The 24106-nt window shown below is 43.7% G+C and overlaps 1 protein-coding gene across 3 annotated transcripts in view; it reads right to left on the reverse strand.

Moving 5' to 3' along the window:
• The window catches only part of MAP2K6 (mitogen-activated protein kinase kinase 6), an 84564-nt gene that overhangs the window by 14815 nt on the left and 45643 nt on the right, over positions 1 to 24106 (reverse strand). For 2 of the 3 annotated variants that reach the window (XM_036407760.1, XM_045570762.1), the window contains exons 2-7: positions 10760 to 10826; positions 4717 to 4765; positions 3797 to 3910; positions 2383 to 2502; positions 857 to 973; positions 171 to 222 (exon numbers count right to left, since the gene is read on the reverse strand). In XM_036407760.1, coding sequence (XP_036263653.1) covers positions 171 to 222; positions 857 to 973; positions 2383 to 2502; positions 3797 to 3910; positions 4717 to 4765; positions 10760 to 10826 — 519 coding nt within the window. Of the gene's footprint in view, positions 1 to 170; positions 223 to 856; positions 974 to 2382; positions 2503 to 3796; positions 3911 to 4716; positions 4766 to 10759; positions 10827 to 14233; positions 14495 to 24106 lie in introns of those variants that run through there. The other variant, XM_036407762.2, reaches the window with a different exon arrangement.

Raw genomic sequence — 24106 nt, forward strand, 5'->3', positions numbered from 1 at the left:
TGGATAATATAAAGAGCAGCCACTTGTAGGATTTGCGATCCAGTCCCAAAGGAAAACTCTGCAGTGCTCTTGCCTGACTCAATCTCACTCCCATCCATTGTGGGGTAGAACTCAAGTCAAAGACCCAAACTCTAGGAGAGGAACAGCCAGGGCAGCCCCAGGATGCGTACCTCGATGGATGACGGAGAGCTTACTGTGTAAATGCTCTAATGCTTTTACAATCTGCAAGAGAAACACAGGATAGGTTGATGTCCCCCATCCCTGAAAAGAAATCGAATGATAAGCATGTCCAGGTTGATTATCCCTGACTTAAGGTCACGAGGTGAAGTATTTTCTCAGAGTGGTGGTCCTTTCCAGAAAAATACACAGGAAGTTACACGAACTAGACTCTACCCACCAGAGAGGACTCCATCCTACAGCAGAGAGTATGTTTCACTCCTATACCTTGGTTTTCATTTGGTCTCCAGTATTTTTTTCCCTCCACCCTCCTTAACCTCAATAGCTTTTAAGGGCAAACACCTTCCTAACATTTCAATTTTTTTCTGTTTCCTTCTATGCTTAGGAGTCCTATGAAAATGTGTAATAATCTACAAATAAAAATTAAATGGTATCAGAAAAAAGACACCAGGAATGTAGTCATAGCAGATGAAGGCACAATGGAGAGGCCCTTGAACTGAGAGTTTACCACACTGAGCCAGAGGTCAAATCTGCTGCAGGCTCAGAGGGAAAAGCATTCATCTCTCCATCCTTAAGTACACCCTTGCATTCTACGGTAGCGTGTCCTCATACTGGGGACCAAAGACACAGGAGGCCTGGACATCTCACACTCTCCCTGTAGGATCCGTTGTGTACTCACAGAAACTGCTATTTTCCCTAAGATGTCCTCTGGAATGGTTTGGCCTTTATCAATCACTTGTTTGTAGAATTTATCTAGCGATGTATCCATGAGCTCCATGCAGATCCAAACATCACCCTAAAGAGCAATGGGTTCAGAGATGGTTAGAGAGGATGGAAATGGGAAAAAGAGAGAACAGTGCGCACCTGTCAGGAAGAACTACTTCTGGCCTGAGTTTTCAAAGGGACTGGACAGTTTCTCTTCAAAAACTTAGGAGTTAATTAAACAAACAAGGAGCAAACAAGCAGACAGCCAAGCAGAACTGGCATGTGATCTCCTACGCTTTAGTGAAAATAGCATCGGAATACTCAGATAAGCAATATTATGCCCCAAATCCAGGCTTTTACAGTGACTAGTCCTAGGAGTTAGGTCTAGAAGCCTGCACCTTGGCTGACCTTCCTTCCATTTGGAGCACTGACCATAGTCAATCAAAAGGCTGGTTTGAACAATGAGGTTGAAGCATTATAAAAGCAGAAATAGAGCAAAGAGAGAAATATAAGTCTATATAGTACAAAAGCAGGCTACATAAAAACATAGCAAGAAGTCAAAAGAATATTTCAGATCATATTTAATATTTATTTAATTTATTCAATTATTTGAGAGAGAGAGAGAGAGAGAGAGAGACATTGGTTGATTGTTATATGTGCCCTGATCAAGGATCAAACCCACAACCCTGACATATTGGGATGACACTAACCAACTGAGCTACCCAGCCAGGGCAGAATATTTCATATTTTAAGAGCTATATCAAAACTGATCAACAGACAATTGATAGAGACAGTTCTGCCAAAAGACAAAGCAAAACAGAGAGGAGAAAGAGCCACAGCGTCTTGTACAGGACACAACACATCTGAAAACCATCATCTCCGCCAACTTTACACCAGGGCATCATGCTATTGATGCAAAGCCCAAGACTCTAGGAGACCTGTCCATCAAGAAAGAGGACCATGATTTGGAAACAGCCTAAGTGCCCATCAGCAGATGAGTGGATTAAAAAACTGTGGTACATCTACACAATAGAATACTACGCTGCTATAAAAAGAAGGGATTTTTACCACTTGCAGCAGCATGGATGGAACTGGAGAGCATTATGCTAAGTGAAATAGCCAGTCGTAGAAAGATTAATATCACATGATCTCACTCATACATGGGATATAATGATCAACATAATTTGATGAACAAGAATAGGTCCAGAAACAAATGGGGGCGGGGAGTGAGTGAGAGAGCAACCAAAGGACTTGTGTGCATGCATATGAGCATAACCAATGGACATAGGCACAGCTGGGGGGGAGGGCGTGCCTGGGGTGGGAATGGCTTGTGGTGGGGGGCCCAAGGAGGGAAAAGGAGACATGTGTAAAACTTTAGGCAATACATACATTAAATTCAAAAAAGATAGAGGACTGTGATGGTGCCCAGCATTTACATGATGAGAGGCACTTCTCTGTGAGTGGATGTTCCCCTCAACTTGGAACTTAGGGGTCACCTACCTCCCGGAAGAGCGCGCCGTAAAAGGTGACTGTGAAGGGACAGTCCACTGTCCTCATGGAGACATCCAGGTCCATCAGTAGCCTTTTCTGCTCCTGGCTGTTCACGGTGGCCCGGATCCGCTGAGGCGGGGATGCATGGTAAAAATGCAGGGTTACTGCTCTGAGAATGAAGCTGGTAATACCACGGGGATCTTAAGGGAGACCCTCCCCCCCCCAAAAAAAAACAGTACACAAAGCCACAGCACAGTTTCTAGCAACAACCCTCAGAGATTGGCTATTTGTAACAAAGGAGAAATAAGGAAGATTGCTATTACTGATTTCCCAAACAACCCCTGGTTCAAAAAACGAAACAACCAAATAAGTGATAATATATTTTGGAAAATGTGTAGATATTTGGAAATGTATTTCCAAATTACAAAAACAGTCTGGTTTATCATATCACATCTGTTCAGTGCAAAGAGGCCACAGTAGGCATGACTCTGGTTAATGCGGAGTCCTTCAATAAAGGTCTAAAGATCCACTTTGGGAACAAGTAAGAATCGCTGAAATAAGCAGCAGCTGTAAGAGAACTGATACAGCTGTGGGGGAAGAAAAGGGATGAAACAAAAATGGAGAAATCCTTCATTCACATCCCGGTGCTTGTGGGAAAAGAGGAACCTCCCACATCAGCAAACAGAGCCTTCCAGAAATGCCATTATTTCATTAAATCACAGGAACAATACATCACGAAGTGTTCACATTTTTTGCCTCCTTAGCAAAGAGTCTGCAGGAGAACAAACTGAAAATTCTTCAAGGTAAGGAAAAGGTATCTCCATTCTCCAGAAACAAAGGGATCCAAGTCATCTGACCACCCACACTCTTAACAATGGCCCAAATCTATTAATTCATTTAGAGATGGCGATTCTCCAAGGTCCTCCCGGCATCTACTCAAGAAATATGCAATGATTGTACATTTCTTTTTATAGCGCAGAAATTATGCAAATTCACTCAAGATGTATTTTTACCCTTCCTTTTTTCCACAAGTGGAGACAATTTTCTCCCTCAGTTCTGATTTCCTGGGTTTTAGGGACACTTCTTTAAAAGTCATAGCATGTAGAGTAAAAGAGACTTTTTTGAGACCTAACAACCAAATGCAATATGTGAACCTTTGTTTGGATTCTAATTAGAAGAACCAATAGGGGGACAAAAAAAAAAAATTCAAGACCATCAAGATAATCTTCATTTGGACCTGGTTATAGGTGATAATTAAGGAAGTATTGTCCACACATTTGGAGAGCAATCTGCTCCCTACAAATAATATTTTTTGCTTCACCCTTTAAAGATGGTTTTGCTTCTGTGAAGAACGCTGGTTCGCACTGGGGGTGGCAAAGGCACACACCACAGACAGAAAACCTTTGGGGAACATCCACTCTACCTTCACAGCCATGATCTGCCCGCTGGGCACATGTCTCATCTTCTCCACCACTCCGTACGCGCCTCGGCCCAGCTCCATGATCGGTTCCAGGTCATCTGCCTTCACCTCAAAGTTCTGCAGGGGAGAAACAGAAGGCAATAAGAAAGAGAAAAACAAACTGAACAACAGACTACCTTGTCCTCTCTCTGGTTTCTCCCAACAGTGTAAGGGCTATTTCTGGTCCAGAAGCAACTGGTCTCGAAGGCTTTTCCAAGCAGCCACTGAAAGTCAGAAGCAGTGGGAGATGTTCAGACTCCCAAAGCATGTCACTTGCCTGTCACGGGTGATATAGAGGTCCAACTTCAATTTAGCTTCCAAATTGATCTGGTTAAGCTGTCTACACTGGTTAGACATGCCTCCTTAAATACATGCGTATGTGCTGACGGATGGCAGCTAGGTCTGTGCTTGGACTTAGAGAAATGCTCCCTCTCCACAGAGGAGGGATCTGCTGTCTTCAATTGCCTTCCATCAGGACCACAGCAGCCTGATTTCAGCTTGTCATTCAAAAATATCAAGCCCAGCCAGCCTGGCTCAATGGTTGAATGGTGACCTATGAACCAGGAGGTCACGGTACAATTCCTGGTCAGGGCACACGCCTGGGTTGTGGGCTCCACCCCCAGTGTGGGGTTTGGAGAAGGTAGCCAATCAATGATTCTCTCTCATCACTGATGTTTCTATCTCTCCCTCTCCCTTCCTCTGTGAAATGAAAATATATATATATTTAAATATATGTATTTATGTGTGTAAATATATATTTACCTTGTCTTAAAGTTTTTTTTATCAAGAGTTCCACATACTACTTTTTAAATTCAAACTTTCTGTCCTATCCCCGGACAAAATATTACAGAAAATACTTTTCAATGAGACATGACTTTTCTCACCTGGTTTCCGATAGAAATGCAAGCTTTGGAATCTAAGTCTCGAGGCGGCCTAAGGAAAACAAGGGGGAGAAGGGGAAATGTGAGCATTTAGTCAAAAATGTCCTTCCCAAATCAAATGTGACTGGAGAGATGTTTTCCTTAGAAATAAGGAGGAAGTTTATCAGTAACATAAAGCAGCATACAAGTGTTAACGGTATGGGATTTGGAATAAAACACATTTGGGTTTAAATTATTTATCTCTTGGAGCTTCCATTTCTTTTTTAACCTGAGGATATTGGTATACCTACCTCATAGAGCAGGAGTATCAAATACTTACCTCAAATAGAGTAAGAGTACCCAGGGAAGTGCTTAGCAGAATGCCTACCATACAGTAAATATCCAACAAATCTGAGCCATATGAGTATAGTTATATAATAATATTATTCCAGTACGCCTCAAACTTTGTTTTCATCTAAAAACACCAAGTGCCCAGTGAACCCCTACTTTTTCCATAACTGTTTTAAAAATCACACAATAATTGGAAAAATGGTTAACTTACAAAATTCACAGACCGTAAGAATGCAAAATCTATCAGGTCCCTGCCTTTAGAGATGGGGGAGAAAAGGTCTGGGAAGGTGAAATGACTCATCCAAGGTCACAAAGAACCCAGGCCCCCTGATTTCCAGGTCCGAATACCTTCTCCTCTCGCAGGCTGCCTAAGTCAGCTGGGACAGTTCTTCTCTGCAGAGTGCACACACTGTCCGAGGCTCAGCCCAGCAGCGCAAGGCCTGCCGAATCCGTGTCTCCATCAGACAGAGCCCGGCCATTGTTTATTTCTACTCCTTCACTGCTGCCTGGACTGATATCAAGCCACTTAAGAGAAAGACGTTTGGCTCTGGCTCTGCTCCTAACGAGGAGCTTAGAAAAGCATTTTCCTGAAATAAATGCACCGAAAACATCACGACACAAATCGTATGTGCCAGGAAACATACTGTTAATATGGCCAAATAATAAAGCAACTGGGGGCCGACCGTGCCAGTGCTGTCTCTAGGAAAACACCAGGAGGGACAGAAGGCACGGCAGAGGAAAAGAAGAGAGAAGAGAGCCCTTTGCCAATGATAACTTTTCCCAGCTCTAATGTATTATACTTCTCCCCCTTCTGCTGCAACTGAAGAAGGAAAACAATGAGGTAAACGTAGGGATGTACACAGATATAAACATGAGTCTTGGGCTTTCTTGCTAAGCCTTCTCTCACCTCAAAATCCCTTCGAAATGCACAGAATAAATTTCCTGGACACACTGAAAACCAGGGCCTGGGAGGGAGTGAGGGAGAGCATGGAAAACACACATGCACACACTAACACACACACATGCACACGCGGACACGCCCAGTGACGTATTTATATATCTTAGGTTTCTGAACAGGGAATGTTTCTTGAGAAACACATTTCCAGAGGAATTAAATTCGTAAAAATCCGAGTCCTCGTTCTTAAGCTTTCCTAAGCTATTTTTCTTCAGCTGTCACTATTTGTGCGAATTAAAAGAAGTGGAACTTGGATAGAAAGACAAATATCACTTGAAAGGTGTGACTAGTATAAACAATAAAAAAAAAATGTTGCAATTGTTCAGCATTCTTCCTCCTAAAAGCAGCAGAAAGGGCTGCCTCCGCTCTGTTATCCAATGAGGGTACCGGGGGAGCCCTCCTGCAGGTCTCCTTGTCCGGGATGCACACCAGGGCTCAGTCCCCAGCGTGGGGTTTGCAGAAGGCAGCCCATCAAGGACAGTCTGTGGCCCAGCTGAGAGCAATTTTGACAAGTTAAAGGTTATAAAAATACCAACAACAAAGAATACCCAGCAGAGGCCACTGGGGCCCAGAGGCCCTAAAATATTTGCTCTCTGGCCTTCTGCAAAAAAATTTGCTGACGGCAGCTTTGTGCTAATTGCACACCATACCTCCACCGATGAGGGGGTTTGGTGCCATTTTGCAGGCTGAGGAGAATGAAGTGCAGAGAAACTGCTAAAGCCACAGTCCTCAGCAGAGCTGCAAATACAACTAGCATCACCTGACTCTGAGTCTCGGCCTGAGGAGGAAAGGATGCATGCTGAAAACCCGGTTAGGTGCTTTACCTGCAGCTCATGAATTATTTAACCTCCCTTCCCTCCCTCCACACACACACACGCAACCTTTTCCTGAGTGCCATTATACACACACACACACACACACACACACACACACACACACTCACACATGCAACCTTTTCCTATGAGTGCCATTATTCCCATGTTCCAAATGAGGTTAGCTAACCTGCTCCCATGTGGGGAAGCCAGAATTCTAATCCAAGTCTGACTGAACCCACGGAGCCTGCTCTCAACACTCAAGCTTCCCCGAATGAAAATGATCGATCCGCCCACGGCCCAGGCCGGAGGGCTCGGCAGGTCCGCCAAAAGCATCAGAGGACCCGGCCAAGACTGGCAGATGGGATTGGGTTAGCTGACACTGTGTCCCGTCCAAGGCTGGGCTCGTAAGTCTGCCTGGGGCCTGGAGTCTCTGGGTAGGAGGTTTATTCTGTGGGTGGATGTTTTCTGTCACTTGTTCAATATTTTCATCCGCTAGGGGAAGAACCAAGCCTGTGACAGAATTCCTTCCCTGGAAGGTATTCCAAAGGGCACCTAGCATTAGTGTTTTATATGAATAACCAGCGTTGGTGTATTACAATTATTTATTTATAAATACCGCATGAGTAATCGGCTTCCTGGTTACTGTTACAAGTCTTATTCTGTCCAACATTAGAGAACTGACATTGAAACAGAGGAAATCATTCAAGGCCTTTGTAAGAGATGGTGAGATTAGAACCCAGAGCTGTACCATGAAATCTTCTCAACTTCCCTCATTCATAGCCAGGGACCATCTGGCCACAGTCTCTCCCCGTCTAATCTGTGGCTAACAGAACACACCTGAGAGCCAGAGAGCCCTGAATTTGCATCCAGTTCTCCCATGTAATAATAGTGCTGGGATAATAATCACAGAAACTCGTGGCGCTACCGTCACTGAGAAATGACAACGGGATACACAATGAGATGGGATATCTCATCTTCATAGCAACCACATTGTTGTTTATTCCTATTTTCTCGTTCAGAAGCGGGACACTAAGTCTTAGGAGGGTTAAGTAACTTGTCTAAGGTATTCAACTCATGCAGTTTGGATCCCAGCTACAAAACCTTGGCATTCTATCGCCACAGACTGAAGTCCTACCCTCAAGGCTATGCTCGACTGCTTTTGGAGCAAGACACCTGACCCTTTCACAGGTCTGTTTTCTGACTTACAAAGGGAGAGTTTCTTGTGAGGGCTAAGTGAAAGAATGCTAACTGACACAGAACCGACGTAGAATTAGTTGCTGCCGATCAAGTGAGGGGACAGCTTGGAAACCTAAGTCAAAGACCCATTGGCATCAGTTACTGAGAGAAAAGGCCCAAGCTGAGGGACCACACACATGGAAGTAAAGAGAATGGAGCTCTGTCCCGGACTATTTATTTTTGCGTAGTACAGCAGAAAGAGGGCAGGGTATAAATGCTAAGAGTCACCAAGCCAACCTCAGAGAATTGCCAAGGAAAATTCAAAATGTGGAAGCCACTTCTTTAGGAGTAAAACTTCAAGCCTCTGTATTAAAATAACAACAACAATAATGAGGCTTTCCATGGGTGAAAGTGGTTTGGTCTACAATAATGCTTTGCGCAGTGAAATAGAAAAGTATATTCACAGTTTATTCTATCCCCCGAGGAAAACACAACACAGAAACTACTTTTATCTTCGCATGGCTTTATAGTCCTTTGTTTGTATGAAGGCAGGATTTATGGTGGTTTTCAAGTGTTTATAAAATATAGAAAATTAATGCAAATTAGAAGGTGAAGAAGAAAACTTTTAAAAGGGAAGTAATATAAGACAGTTGAGAGATTGATGGAAGAATATACCCCAAAGAATAAATAAAGAACATAAATCAATAAAAATGGAAACAGGGAAATAAAGTTGGTTCTTTAAAAAAAAAAAATCAATAAAACTCTAGCAAGATTGACACAGAAAAGAGACAAGACAGACACAAATTACTACTGTCAGGGGAAAACCCCATTAAAAGATATTCAGGAAATACTATGAATGACTTGACTCATAAATTCAACAACTTAGAAGAAAAGGACCGATTCCTTGAAAACCACCAACAACCGAAACTTATCCATGCCGAGAATCATCAGCTGACTAGTCCTGTAACTACTAAAGAAAGTGAATTTGTAGTTAAAAAGCTCTAGGGGAGGGAAATACATAAGCTTGTTTTGATTCACTGAAGAATTTTAGAAAACATTTTTTTAAAAAGAATTGTATATATTGAAATATTATGTTGTATACCTGGAACTAAGATAATATTATATAATATATGTCAATTTTATCTCCAAAATATTTTAAAGGAATTAAGACCTATTGCATATAGTGACTGCAAAAAAAAAAAAAAAAAAAAAAAAAAAAAAACCTCCTGGAACACCTCAACCTCATGAACAGCGTCTATAAAAATCTAATATGCTGAATGGTGAAAGATGAAATGCTTTTCCTCAAAGACGAGGAACAAAGCAAGGGTGCCTGCTCTCACTAATCTTACTAGCCACTGAAATAAGATAAGAAAAGAAAGGTTTAAAAATACAATTTAAAAAGGAAGAAATAAAAATACCCCCCCCCTTTTTTTTTTTTTTTTTTTTTTGCAGCAGGCATGGCTAGCTATACATAAAATGCTAAGAAATCTACCGAAAATCTCTTAGAACTATTAAGTAAGCTTAGTAAGGTCACAGAGCAAGATCAACACAAAAATCAATTGCACGTTTAGATACCGATAATAAAGAAGTGGAAACCAAAATAAATAAAAAATAGAATGCCATTTACAATTGTTCTCTCCTTCTCTGGCCCCCCAAAATAAATAAATAAATAATAATAATAATAATACTTAGGCTAAAGCCTAATGTTATGATGAAAACTATAAAATACTGATTTTAAAAAATCAAAGTTAATCTAACTACTTGGGGAAATCTACTGTGTCCTTGGATAGAAAAACTCAATGTTAGTAAAAAATGCCAACTCTCCCTAAATTATAATACATAGGTTAAACACAATCCCAATCAAAACCTCAGCAAGTTTATTGGAAGACATCAATAAGCTTATTCAAAAACTTACATGAAAAGAGAAAGGCCCTGAATTGCCAAAATAATTGTGAAAAAGAGAAACCACGTGGAAGGAATTGCTCTCCCTAATGCTAAATCGTACTACGTAGCTGCCGTCACCAAGTGAGTGTGATGTTCGCAGAGGGACAGACACACAGATCAATGGACAGGGAACCCAGAAATCGATCCATTAGGTATGCTCAATTAGTATTTTACAAAGAAGCCAAAGCGAGTCAATGGAGGAGGGGTAGCCTTTTCAACAAACGGTGCTGGAGCGCTTGAAAATACATTGGCCAAAAACTAATAAAGCTCACCCTCAACCTCAGGGAGAGGGTTGTCCTGCTTCTCCAGGACTTGAGCTCACTTGAGGACTTGGGCCAAAGCCTCAACTAATAAAAAATTTTAAAAAGTGTTCCTTTACCTCATTTTGCCTTCTGTTTATGTGGGATAGGATCTAGGTGTCGGGAATCTGAGTTCTCATCAAAGACCATTTTCCATCTCACCCCGTTTTATAGTCGTGGCTCTCACAAGGATTTACTTGTTTGCTCAGATCTATATGGAAAAGGCCAAACAGTCCACACCCGGAGCCCTTGTTGGACTAACGGGAGACCCCGTCTGCCAAGTGCATCTGTGGCATTCCATTTCCAGCCAGCCAGGCATGTGAGACACTGAGTTAAGAGCTACCCATTCACTGCCGACTGACCGACCTAGTGTGATTAGTGCAAGTCTCAGAAGGGCGAGCACTCTTCCTCCTCACCACTCTTCTCAAGATCAGGATATTGCCCGCCGGTACAAATGTGAACTCCCAAACCCCAGAAATCTGTAAAATGTGGGTGTTTGGATGAAGACCATAATCTTGCCAACTTACGTGGAACTGGTCTGGGGCTGTTCAAATGCTTCCTTTGGGATTTTGAGACCAGGGTTTCGCTTCTTGCCTGCAGGGAAAGACATGAGGATAACATTAGGGTCTGTGTCACCGCACTACCATAGGGACAGGGAAGGCAGCAGCAGGAGAGGGCTGACCTGGGACCATATCTCTCATCTTCCCCTTCAGGGCTCCACTCCGTGCCCAGGAAGTCTGTGAGTGACAAATGCCCACATGGAAGGCTGGGCAGAGCTGCAGTCATGGATAAGGTTTTCCGCAGTCCAGGGGGAAGATGTCAGTTTAAGAATGCCAGCTCTTGGCCTGGCCGGCATGCTCAGTGGTTGAGTGTTGACCTATGAACCAGGAGGTACAGTTTGAATCCTGGTCAGGGCACATGCATGGGTTTCGGGCTCAGTCCACAGTATGGGCTGTGCAGGAGGCAGCTGATCTAGTCTTCTCTCTCATCATTGATGTTTCTCTCTTTCCCTCTCTTTTCCTCTCTGAAATCAATAGAAATACGTTTAAAACAAAAAAGGAATGCCAACTCTGTTTATCTAGGAAGACCTGGCCTTTCTCCCTGATGGGAATTTGTCATTCCAATTTCTCTCTTATACAGGACAATGGTAATGGTAGGCGGTAAATGTGTGTTTTTTAATGTCAGTGAAACACAGTCACCCTTATCACAGAATCCAACCATCTTCTAAATCCCCTGTGAACAACTGATAGAAAACCATGGAGGTAATATTAAAAAAAAAATTAAAATACTTTCCCACCGTCTGCCCTGCCCATTCTCAACCGCCTGCCAGAAGCTGAAACACCTGAGAGAGAAATAGAATAATATTTATTTACATTTGCCCTGTTCCAAAAAGGATTAAGATAACAGATGGGTTCATGCAAGGAGGTTATCACTTCTCCGGGAGCCAGATGGGCACGTAACCGATGTGTTCATCGCTGGGCTGAAACCACAAGAAGGCTGAGCCCAAATTATTTTGTAGATGAGTGAAAAGAACAGACTGAGAAGTGCCAGCTCAGGAGGCAGATCAGAGGACATTGCTGTGGAAGGGCTGGGGATTCTCCTCATCTAAGGAGATCCGAGGTGTCTCCTGGCACCAAAGCAGAGCTGCAGAGGACACCCAGGTGCCACTTGCCTTCTCACCTCTCCTGCTTGCTGCCAGTGAGCAGGCGGAGCTGACTCACGCCCTGGACAAGGTCCTGGGGAAGGATTCTGCAGATGCAGAACTTTAGAAATCAAGCCTTGTACCTGCTGGCTAGACAATGACTTTCAAAGACTCCAAGGACTGCTCACCATTACAGAGCCAGCTATGACCCAGTCAGAATCGGAACCCAGGTTTCTGGACCCCCATGTCAGAGCTCTTTCCACTGTTTTATGATGGAAGAAGTTTAGAAATGACCAGAGAGAGAAAGGTGATGAAAGTATGGGATTTTTTTAAAACATATTTTTATTGATTTCAGAGAGGCAGGAAGAGGAAGAGAGAAACAGAAACAACAATGATGAGAAAGAATCATTGATTGGCTGCCTCCTGCACATCCCACACTGGGAACCAAGCTGTAATCCGAGCATGTGCCCTGACCAGGAATTGAACCAATGGCCTCTTGGTTTGTGTGTTGATGCTCAACCACGGAGCCACATTGGCTGGGCTGAAGTATTAAATTTTATGTTAAAAAAAAAACAATTTTCTACAGCCAATGACCTCAGAGTCACTTTTCCTCTGTCTTCCCATATTCTCAATTGTAAAATGAGGAAGTAGCATCAATACCTACCTTATCTATATATATAAAAGCCTAAATGACTGTTACCACTGAACTACTGAAATGACCGGTTGACCAGTCGCTATGACACACATTGACCACCAGGCAGCAGAAGCTCAACACTCTCATAGCCAACCTCCTATGACTCCTCCCCGAACCCCACCAGCCAGCCCCAATAGGGACTGGGTGAGATTCCCTGATTGGCCAGGGCAAGGAACCCCACCCATGCACAAATTCATGCACCGGGCCTCTAATCCTATGTAATAAAGAGCTAATATGCTAATTAGACCAAACAGCGAAGGACCTTCTGGATATCCTTCCAAATAACCTTCTGGATGAAGCTGGGGCTGCAAGGACCAGCCGAGGCTCTGAGAGGATGAGGGCTGGCTGAAGCAGCTGGGGTTGTGAGGGCTGAGCCCCTTGCACGAATTTTATGCATGGGGCCTCTAGATAGACTAATATGATAATCAAATGGGATACCTATAAAAGGGCACGGAAATACTTTAAGTAGCTGTTAATTATAGTCATTCAGAGAAAGAATCTGTACAGTTACATTAACGAAGTCATGTAAAACAGTGATAAAAAAAAAAAACTGGCCATATTATCAAAGCCCACTACAATTTGTAATTGCGTCTTCTACTTTTTTTGCTTCCCACGCATTCAAAATCCAAAATCTAGTTCAATTCTGCTCGGTTGGACAAAGCCAGGGGGAAACGCCTTTTAGGACCACCTTCATTATAACAGGTTCCCTCCTCATGTCGGCTTAACTATACATTTTATCAGATTCAACACTCACTACTGACTTCCTTAGAGCTCAGGGCCATTTAGCACATGATACTAAATTAGCCAGTTGCTGACAATACCCCACGCTGCACTATGACCCACTAAGAATACTAGAAGAATACTAAGGGTGGGACCTGATGGTAAGAATCCAAATACTAGGTAAGTGGCCTAATTCCCATCTCTGGGCCTTCATCAAATAGAAGGGGAACACTATGTTAAATGAAATAGTCTAGTACCCAATGAATAACAAACTCAGATAGCCAGGTACAGATGCCAGTATAGGTGAAAGGTGATGCAGGCAATCCCCAATAGCCGCACCCCGATACTTCCCTTGCCATTCTGAAGATAACCCTAAACAAGCATACAAACTATCCTACCTGCGATAAAAACCCTCCAGGTGTCATTTCAGCAAACCCAAAGCAGATGTTATTCCTCCATTCCTACATTTCTCTTTCACTTCTTCTATCTCTGCTCTTACAAGATACACAACATGAGAAAAACAGCTCTTCATGGAGCAAACCTCTTTGGCCAAACTTTCACAGAGCAAAGGAATTACACCATAGCAATGAATTATTCGCCATTCCTTAGTAGCAACGGATCATTACACTCTAACTCCACACACTCAGCACATCTATACAACGAAACAGTCGATGAGAGAAAGAGAGAGGTACCTTGTGGCACGGAGACTACTGGAATAAAGGACCCAGACAACAACCAGGTCTTGGGGTGTGAGAAAGGCCCTGTGTCCTCTTCTGACGGCACAAAAAAAAGTAGTTCCAGGAGACACAGGACCCAGCTGGATTACAAGGCTGGAAAATACCCTGCCTTCCTCTTAAAAAGTAGATCGAATGGCACAAAATTCACAAAACACACACACACACACACACACACACACACACACCCCACATTCCAAAATTCACTTACGTGCTCGCCCCTGCAAACACAGCCCCGTGAGAAGCCAGCAGGAGGGACTCCGGTGAGGCTTTACAGGCTGCAAGGAGGGCTGGCAGGCAGAGACCCCACATAAGCCATGCTCTGCTCAGCTGCCGAGACCACAGAGCAGCAGAAGGAAGCAGCACTGAGCAGGCTCCACCCTCCTTGAGTGCCGATCTGATCGCAGCAAACCTCCCGGAGTTTATTGTTCCGGGCAAACGGCAACTTCAGAAGGAGGGAAGGGAGGTGGTTCCATCTACATAGCGAGGTGTGCCATTCATCACGAACCAGACCCAGAGGAATAAATCGATACACTCATTCTGCCCAGCACAGCACTCTGCAGCCTTTCTGTAGAAATGCCTCTCTCCTTTCTTAAAAGGGAGAAAAACAGTCTGTGGTCCATGTCAAGCCGTGTTGATTTCAAAGCAATCTGTTCCCGCTGGCGAGGCTGCCAACCGGCACGCTCAGGTTGGACGTGGTGTGACAAGAAATTAACGAGGGAGCAATGTGGATAATAAAGCTAAGTGGCCGAGGGTGTTCAACAGCATTTCCCCTTGATATGCTAAAGCAAAAATGACCCCCCAAAAAGTATATCTGAACATAGGCCCCATATACGTTACATGCTAGAAACCAGCCTTCTCAGAAAGAGAGAATTCTGTGAATTTCTGGCGGTCTCCTCAAGCTGTGCCCTTTTATCAGTGCAATCTGCAAAGGGTGAGCCTCCCCGGCCTGACCCAGCCCGTGCAGGACTGCGTGACATCAGCCCGTGTCACGCCCATGCCTGTTTTCTCTGAAAACATTGTAGTTGTGTCACCCTCCCCCCTACACACACACACACACACACACACACACACACACACACTTGCAAAATTCATCTTAGAACAAAGCTGGGTCACTGTGATCCTGGCCTGGAACAAAATGGCACTGGGGAGGTGGGGGGGGGCGCGGGGGGGAGGGGGGGAACACACCAAACCTTGCCCATGGTTAGAAAACATTTCCCAGGCCACAGAAATGTGAGCCGCCTTTGCCCATACGGAAAATGATGGGATGGGGTACACAAGACCTCTTGCTCGGCGCCCATTCGGAGAGGCAGAGCATAAAGGGCCTCTCTCATGTGCCTTATTACATAAAACAGAGGCCCGAGTGCCCGTGCCAACCCAAACAGGGGGAGAGTCCCACAGGGTCAACAAAAGGTGGCACCGTGAGGATATGCTGACACCCAGATATTTGTCATCTTGGCTGATGGGGGCAGGGGGGTTGGGGGGACGGTGGTGGGCATAATGATGAGGGTTTATGATTATTGACCCAGCTTTACAAAAGGATGGCACTGCTCCCAGGGCCAGCTTTATTTATTTATTTTTTTTAAACCTGTTTCCCAATGTGAATGGGGTTGCCGGCCAAGTAGCTGGCAACCTGGAGGCCTTGGCTGCCCTCTCCTTAGTCCTTGCATCTCGGCTTCAAGTTCCAAGGGGAGCTGGCAGGAGCACCGGCAGAGAAGTGTCATTCTGTGTTGTTCAGTTGCCATGATCGGATGCAAAGCAACAACGGAGGAAGCAGGGCCAGTGAAGGGGGTGCAGGGGGAAAGCTGGCTCTGCAGAGCTGACGTGAAAGTGGGCACACATGCTCCCCTCTCCCAAATGCTGGATCTCGCCCACCCCCAAGAGACTCCAACCTGTCTGCCAGGTGTCTTGGGGATTACATAAAAGTTAGAGGAGGGAAGTGCAAAGCTACCACGTGCAGTCATTTTGATTTCAAGGAGGCAGCAGAGTCTGGACTTGACCTCCGTGTTCCCAGCACCTACAGGTCTGCAGTCCCCTGGTAGATGGGAACTCAACCCTCCGAACTCACCTCAATGCACATCCCAGGGGGCCTTCCCAGACCTTCCGAAAATCACTGTCTTCATTGACCAACACCTAGCACAGTGGGAACTGGGTGCCACCTTCCCAGATCTCCAGCATTTTAGTTTAAAATGTCCACTGTGTTGCCCATCCGACATGGCTGAGTGGTGAAACGTGGACCTATGAACCAGGAGGTCACGGTTTGATTCCTGGTCAGGGAACATCCTCAGTAGGGAGTGTGCAAGAGGCAGCTGATCAATGATTCTTTCATCATTGTTGCTTCTATCACTCTCTCCCTCTCCCTACCTCTCTGAAATTAATAAAAATATATTTAAGAAATAAAATAAAATGCCCACTGTGTCTACAAGAGATCTCCAGGACTATCTTCCATTTATATGCCTCACAACCTTTTCTCACAGTCTCAAATTATTTTTGTATTTATGTATTTATTTTTGCATGTATTTATTACTTATTGGCTCACTTTCCCATATAAATTCCATTGTGACAGCCATTTTGTCCAGAATCTGAAAGGTTGTAACTAATAATTTTTCAGGTTCAGACTGAAGAGGAGACGTCAGCTATGTTTTTCAGTAAAGGAGTGTCATGCCATGTCCTCCATGTTTCCAGATAATAAGGTAATGAGATCCATCTTTTATCTGCAGGATGTTCTGAGACTATGTTTTACACACACACACACACACACACACACACACACACACACACACATAGATAGAATTAAATGAAAAAGGAAAGTCAGACCAGTTAGGGTGGTGGTGGGAGAAGGCAGACAAGCACTTGCAATTCAAGTGTAAGATGCTGGAGGGAGGGGCACGGCAGATTTCAAGCTGGCAAATGGAGCTTCAGAAAGATGGGCGAGTGGAATATATAGGCCTGGGAGTGACAAACAGAGAAGTAGAAAATTCATGAGCCAGGCAGGGAAGCAAGAAGAGCATGGGAGCAAGGACAGCCAAGGTCAGGACACTTGGAGACAAGGAGATGCGAAGGAAGAAGTGTCATGAGGGACAGGAAGAAGCTCTGGGTGCGTCAGAGAAGCATGAGCCAGCCTGTGGAGAGCAGCACTGACAGCTCCCTTCTAGGGGTCCTTGCAAAGACTGAAAGCACTCCGGGGGTTTCCTAAACTCCCTGCGATTGAAGCTCTCTTTTTAGACCCGGCAGAGTTTAAGTTTGTCCTGTTATGTTAACAAGTTAGGGCTATGTGCTCCTGAAAGAACCTAAAAGCCAAATCACAGCCAATAGCTTTGAGTTGTGGTCTGAGCCCAGAGAGAAGGTAGGAGGCAGGCAGCGGTGAGATGGGAAATCCCCGCCGTCTGTGCTCATCTCCTTCCTCATTTAGATGCTGCTTCATTCATGAGTTTTTATCAAAAGGAAATGGAGTCACGAGAGTGTTAAAAAGTTCCACTTTAAAAAACCAAAACATGGCACCGGGTTACACACACATGAAATGTAGTGGTGTGTTGGATCATTGCAAATGCTCACTGCGTTTTGGTTTAAAAAAAAACCAGCATTCTTATTTTAGAGATAAATACTAAAATGCCTACAAATGAATAATGTAATTCTAGAATTTGTTTCAAAATAATATGGTGGGCAGAGGGAGATATGATGAAATAAGATTGACCATGAGTTGGTAATTGTCAACACTAGTCAATGGACTCACGGCAATTCATTTTATGAATTGAGCAAGTTTGAAATTTTTCAAAATATAAAAAATTTTCTTAAATGGAGACTAAATCACAGAAAACTCTCGTTTCAAAATTACAAAAGGAGGATAGTTGAGAAATTAACTGCAAACTAAGAGGAATGTGTATTGGTAGATGGTCCTCAGTGGATGCCCTTCATTGGAACAAAGGAGGAGAAGGTGCTGGCCTCCTTCCGATTCTTTCTTTAAATAAAATATATGTATATTATATTTTCTTTATTTCAGAGAGAAAGAGGGAGAGAGATAGAAACATCACTGATGAGAATCATTGATTGGCTGCCTCCTGCACATCTGCATATCCCCTACTGGGAACTGAGCCCACAACCTGGGCAGGTGCCTGACTTCCTGGTTTATGGGTCAACGTTCAACCATTGGAGCTACGTTGGAACACTAACAGGGTTCCTTCCAATTCTTTCTAACTTGATACCATCTCAGAGGAAAAAATCATAAAAAAAAAAAATAAAAAAAAAAATGTAGCCCTTTCTCCAAGCCTACAGCACATTCTAATATTCTTTATGTCAAGAAGGTACAAAGCAATATTAAAAAAAAAAAAACTTGGGCTCTTCCCGGTTTGGCTCCGTGGATAGAGCACCAGCCTTATGGACCAAAGGGCCGGGGTTTGATTCCAGTCAAGAGCATGTACCTTGGTTGTAGGCTTCTCCCCTCAGGGCTCATGCAGAAGGCAATCAATTGATGTGTTTCTCTCACATCAATGTTTCTCTCTGTCTCTCCCTCTCCCTTCCACTCTCCCTAAAAGTCAATGAAAAAATATCTTCAGGTGAGGATTAACAACAACAACAAAACAGTGTCAGCAGGATTCTTCTCCTTGAATCCCACACTCTGGGCCAAAGAAACAGAGGCTATCCTCTGCATCTTGGTTGTGTCTGCAGAATCGCATCCCCTTCCTCTCCACGGAGACTGGACACGTTTGAGAGTGTGTTTTGCAAACCACAGCCTGGCAAAAGATGGAGTGGCCTCACTCTTTGGTCCTGCCACATACAACCCCCTGCCTTAGTGCAATTCCCAAGGGTGGCACTGCCAGTTTGAGGTTCATGACGGGCCATTAAAAAACCAAGACGAAGGAATCACTTTGAGAAAACCACTCAGTTTAAGCATTAGATTTTCCAAAGAGAGAACCCTCATTTACAAAAGCAAACAACTTATGTTCAAAACAGTTTTCCTTATGTAAATTGACTCACATTTCAAAATGGTTTCAGGTCCTCAAAGAGTCCTGATGGGGGAATTGAGAGACGCAGGCCTTTAGTTTTCACTCCTGAATCAACCATCATCGCCTTGATTACAAGGCATTGCTTCAGGTGGCACTGTAACTCGGGGCCTCAGAAGAAGTGGAATTCTCCAGTCTTAGGTAATGAGTCTAGAATTTGTTCTAGGCCAGTGGTCGGCAAACTCATTAGTCAACAGAGCCAAATATCAATGGTACAACGATTGAAATTTCTTTTGTGAGCCAAATTTTTTAAACTTGAACTTCTTCTAACACTACTTCTTCAAAATAGACTCGCCCAGGCCGTGGTATTTTGTGGAAGAGCCACACTCAAGGGGCCAAAGAGCCATATGTGGCTCACGAGCAGCAGTTTGCTGACCACAGTTCTAGGAAGTCACCTTGAAACACGTCAGTTGGTTACTCTCCAAGACAGAGCACACAAAAAGCACATACATACCAGGAGAATGTCCCACCTACCTATGTGATCACAAATGTTGAGGGAAAGGTATGAATTCAATATGTTCCATGATGTCTCATACACAGTGACCTACAATTTTCCCAAACTGCTTTTAAGGGCTAACCCAAAATACAGGAAGTTAATATATATAATGACTCCTGGATAGATTGATGTTGTAAGATTTTATGTTGCAAGTTTGAATTAGATGGATTTTAATTGCATATTATTGATGGCCATTCTCACAAGTCTTTCTTATTGGATCGTGGCATGAAGAGCTGAGGGAGGTGCTCACTCATCTGTATATACCAGTGGTCGGCAAACTGTGGCTCGCGAGCCACGCGGCTCTTTGGCCCCTTGAGTTTTTAGCAAAGGCCAGCTTAGGAGTACCCTAATTAAGTTAATAACAATGTACCTACCTATATAGTTAAAGTTTTAAAAAAATGGCTCTCAAAAGAAATTTCAATCGTTGTACTGTTGATCCCTGGCTCTGTTGACTAATGAGTTTGCCGACCACTGGTATATACCATTGGATGATTTAAAAGTCTCCATCAGCGTCACATACGGTTAAGCTGGAAAACAAAGAAGAGGCCTAGCGGGAAGGGAACCAAACCAGAGCACTCGTTAGCTGTAAAACCTTGGGAAGCTATTAATCTACGTAAGCCTCATCCTTAAAATGGGAACACTGCTAAGGACCCAGCAAGATTAAGGAACCCAGCAACGTATGCAGCGCCACTGGGTAAATATGGGCTAGGTAAAGGCAAGTGGCCAAGTCGACTACACTGCTGTTTTTGGCAGCAGCTTTGTTATTAACAAGTAGCTGCTCATGAGAATAATAAAAGCAACTAATGTTTATTGAGAATTTATTATATGCAAGGCGCAGTGCTCAGCTTGTCACATAAATCCTCAATGGGATGGTCACTGCAACTGCATGGGGTGAGTATTTATTTCTCCTTCCACGTCCAGAGCTGGCCCAGAGGTGAGCAGGCAGCCTTCCCATATAGGATGATTATATTTAGCCCTACAGTTGCAATTACTCTTCATCACAGGCTATTTGCACTGGCTTGTAGAGGATGATTGCTGAACTGTGTCAGCAATATTACAGCTGGGAGCCAAGAAAAAAGTCCTGGATTAAATCCTCGAACAGGCTTTCTACTCCGATGTCCACACTTGCGTAGATAACAGATGCAGGTTAGAAAGCGGCTTCCCGGGAACCATGGTGACATGAGCTGGGTCTCGCGAGAGAGCCAGACTCGACTGTAAAGCTATATTGCCACGAACATTTTAACATTTCTGGCCTTCAGTTCCCCGGATGCTAAGATGGAAACATTCCGTCAGTAAACCAGCTACTTTCCTCATGAAATGGTGCTCTGGCCCCAGCCTTACTGACAACATCACAAAGCTTTCTTCTGTGAGAGGAGAGGGCTCTGGCTCTGGGGTGTGTTTATAAACTAACACCCCTGCTCTTCAGGGGGGTAGGGGGGTGGGGGTTCTGATGAAATGATAAGCCTAGGTCCTACCTGACAGGAATTACTTTAATGGTCGTTAATGGTCAAGTGACCGAAAGCTGTGACTGTGGCTTCTGTTTGCAAAACACTATGTCTCAGTGACACTTTGCTGTGTGTAGTGAGGGCCAACCCCCCCCCCCCCCCCAATATCAAAGAAAGGGGCTCTCAGCCCACTAATGGATTCCTTGCTCACCTCATGCTGATGGTAATCTCTACCTGATGCCTCTCCCTTCCTACAGAGGATTAACCAGCCCCAGACTAGACTAAACACTCAAGGTCACCGAGACTCTTAAAGCTGGCTAGCCACCAGAAACCATAACACTCCAAGTAAAATAAATGCACAAAACCAAATGCATCTCAACAACCATTAGGGGGCTTTGTCTGTGAAGGAAGGGCCCATGTCTCTTACTAAGGACACTATTTTTTCTCCAGGAAACTGCTCCGTCCTCTAAGGCCTAAACAATAAATAAAATGAGGTTTGACACCCAATAGCACTCTCACTGCAGCTAGCCGTATCACCGGAATGCGAGCCCACTTGGGCCTCTAGCATGATGCCTGGGGAAATGGTTTTCGACACTCGGCTCAACTCCTGTTGCAGCTTCAGTTCACTTTCACATCCAGAATTTGTCTAGGTAAGGAATGTTCTAGACTTAACTTTAGCATGGGGCTCTTAACTTCCTTCCCTGGGCCTCTTCCTCAAAAAATACACATGCATGAAAATAGGAAAATGCACAGACTTTTCCCAAAAGGTAACTGTGAAAAAGACATAAAGCACATAAAGATCCAGGGCAACTTTTGGTGTTTGGTTGTTTTTTGTTTTTTGTTTTGTTTGTTTTTTTTGTTTGTTGCACATTGATGACTGCTTTCTAAAAAGCGACGAGGCATTTGAGCAACAGTCTAGAGGAGAAAAGAAGCAAGTGGGAGAAAGAGGTAAAGAGATGAGAGAAGTCGCCGAAATCAGTTTGGCTCAGTGGATAGAGCATCGGCCTGCGGACTGAAGGGTCCTGGGTTCGATTCTGGTCAAGGGCATGTACGTTGGTTGCAGGCACATCCCCAGTAGGGGGTGTGCAAGAGGCAGCTGATCAATGTTTCTCTCTCATCAATGTTTCTATCGATAGCTCTCTGTCCCTCTCTCTTCCTCTCGGTAAAAAAAATCAATAAAATATATTTTTTTAAAAAGAGAGAGAGAAGTGAACAGAAGGGATGGGGCAAGGTCTCAGGAGGCCTCGTGAGATTGACAGCTCAGTGAAGAAAAGGGAGACTCAGGAGAGAAAGGTCTCTCTTTAAGGCAAGAAGAAAAAAGAAGAGCTTCAAGAGTGACAACCCAGAGAAAACTCAATGTGAAGAAAAGCTGAGAGAGGCACTCGTATTGACATATAACAGGGTGTTCTGCCAAGATTTCCCCTGGGACCTGAGGATACATGAAGCCAAGACACATTAGAAACAGGCAGGACAGGAGAGGTCAGCAAAGGAGCGCCTGCAGCGTCAAATGAAATTCTACTCAGTACTCCCGCCGGGCCGAAGCTCCTGAGGAGCTGGCTGGTGGTCTATAAAAAGTGTGAGAGAGAAATTCTAATAGGCACCCTCCTATGTAAGCCTGGAAGGTAGGTGGGATCTAGAACGTCCTTATTTCTTTCAAGAACCTCCTCCATTCCAAAGCTGCTCATGGTCAAACGTGGAAACAAATGAGTCAGAAGTGGTTACCAGCCCAGGAACTGCCCATAAGTCCCCAAGATCACATGTGGGTATGTGATACATTCCGCTTTTTGAGAAATAGTAGAATGTTGGCTACTGAAGAGTCTGAATTCTGAATCTCCAGGGCTGCAGACCCCAAGGTCTAAAATAGATCCAGGACATTACCTTCTCCCTCTAATTGGTATTGTAGCAGCTTTATTGAGATATAATTCACATTCACCAGTTTGAACCATACAATCCGATGGTTTTTCATGCATTCACAGAGTTGTGCAACCTTCATCACAATCAATTTTATAACATTTTTACTACACCCCCCCCCAAAAAAAATCATACTCCTTAGCATTTAGTCTCCATTTTTCCACCAATACTATCCTTCTCTCTGGTCCTACATTCTGTCTGTATAGATTTGCCTATTTTTGACACATCATATAAATGGAATCAGATAACATGTGAGCTTTCATGGCTAGCTCCTTTCACTTAGCACAATGGTTTCAAGGTCCGCCCATGTTGTAGCATGCATCAGTACTTTTTCCTTTCTAATATCAAATGATACTTCATTGTACAGATACACAAATATGTTACCTATTCAGAAAACTAGGTTTAAAAATGGAAGAAAAGAATCAAATGCCATAAAAACCAGCGAATAGTTAATAGCAAATAGTAGAACAGTCTATATGAAGGACTGCAGAGAAGTGGTGCATAAGAGAGCCCTGACCTTGTCAGAACCTAGGTTCTTTTTCTGAGTCTGCTGCTCACTAGAAACTTGAAGGCATACATTGCTTAACTTTTCTGGACTGAATTTCTTTGCCTCAAAATTCTGGGATCAGACAGTTTACAGTCTATACAACTAATTAGAGTCAACATTTTGGGGGGCCAAGCAACCATCCGCTAAGTGCTTCACATGCCTTTGAATCTCATAACCACTTTATAAAAATAAACCATTTCCTCAAAAATTTAGGAATACATTTACCATGTGATCCAGCCATTCTGTTTCTGGGTATATACACAAAACAATTCGAAGCAGGGTATTATGGGCCGAATGGTATTCCCACAGATTTCGTATATTGAAGTCTAATCCACTAGTACTCCAGAATGATTTTGGATATGGGTCTTAAAAGAGGTAATTAAGTTAAAATAGAGTAATTATGATCAGTTCTAATTCAACATGACGGTTGTCTTTATAAGAAGAGGAAATTTGTAAATCTTCAATTTAAGCCATGTCAGTGCATTACCTATTCAAAGTAAGACCCCATCGAGATACAAGAAGACAGCCATCTGTTCACCAAGGAGAAAGTTTTCAGAAGAAACCAAGACCTTAATCTCAGACTTCTAGCCTTTAGAATTGTGAGAAAATAATGTTCTGTTGTTTCAACCACTCAGCCTACTTTGTTATAGCAGCCTTAACAAACTAATACTCGGATCTCATATTT

This window comes from Pipistrellus kuhlii, unplaced genomic scaffold, assembly GCF_014108245.1.
Source record: "Pipistrellus kuhlii isolate mPipKuh1 unplaced genomic scaffold, mPipKuh1.p scaffold_m20_p_37, whole genome shotgun sequence".
NCBI classification, from domain to species: Eukaryota; Metazoa; Chordata; class Mammalia; order Chiroptera; family Vespertilionidae; genus Pipistrellus; species Pipistrellus kuhlii.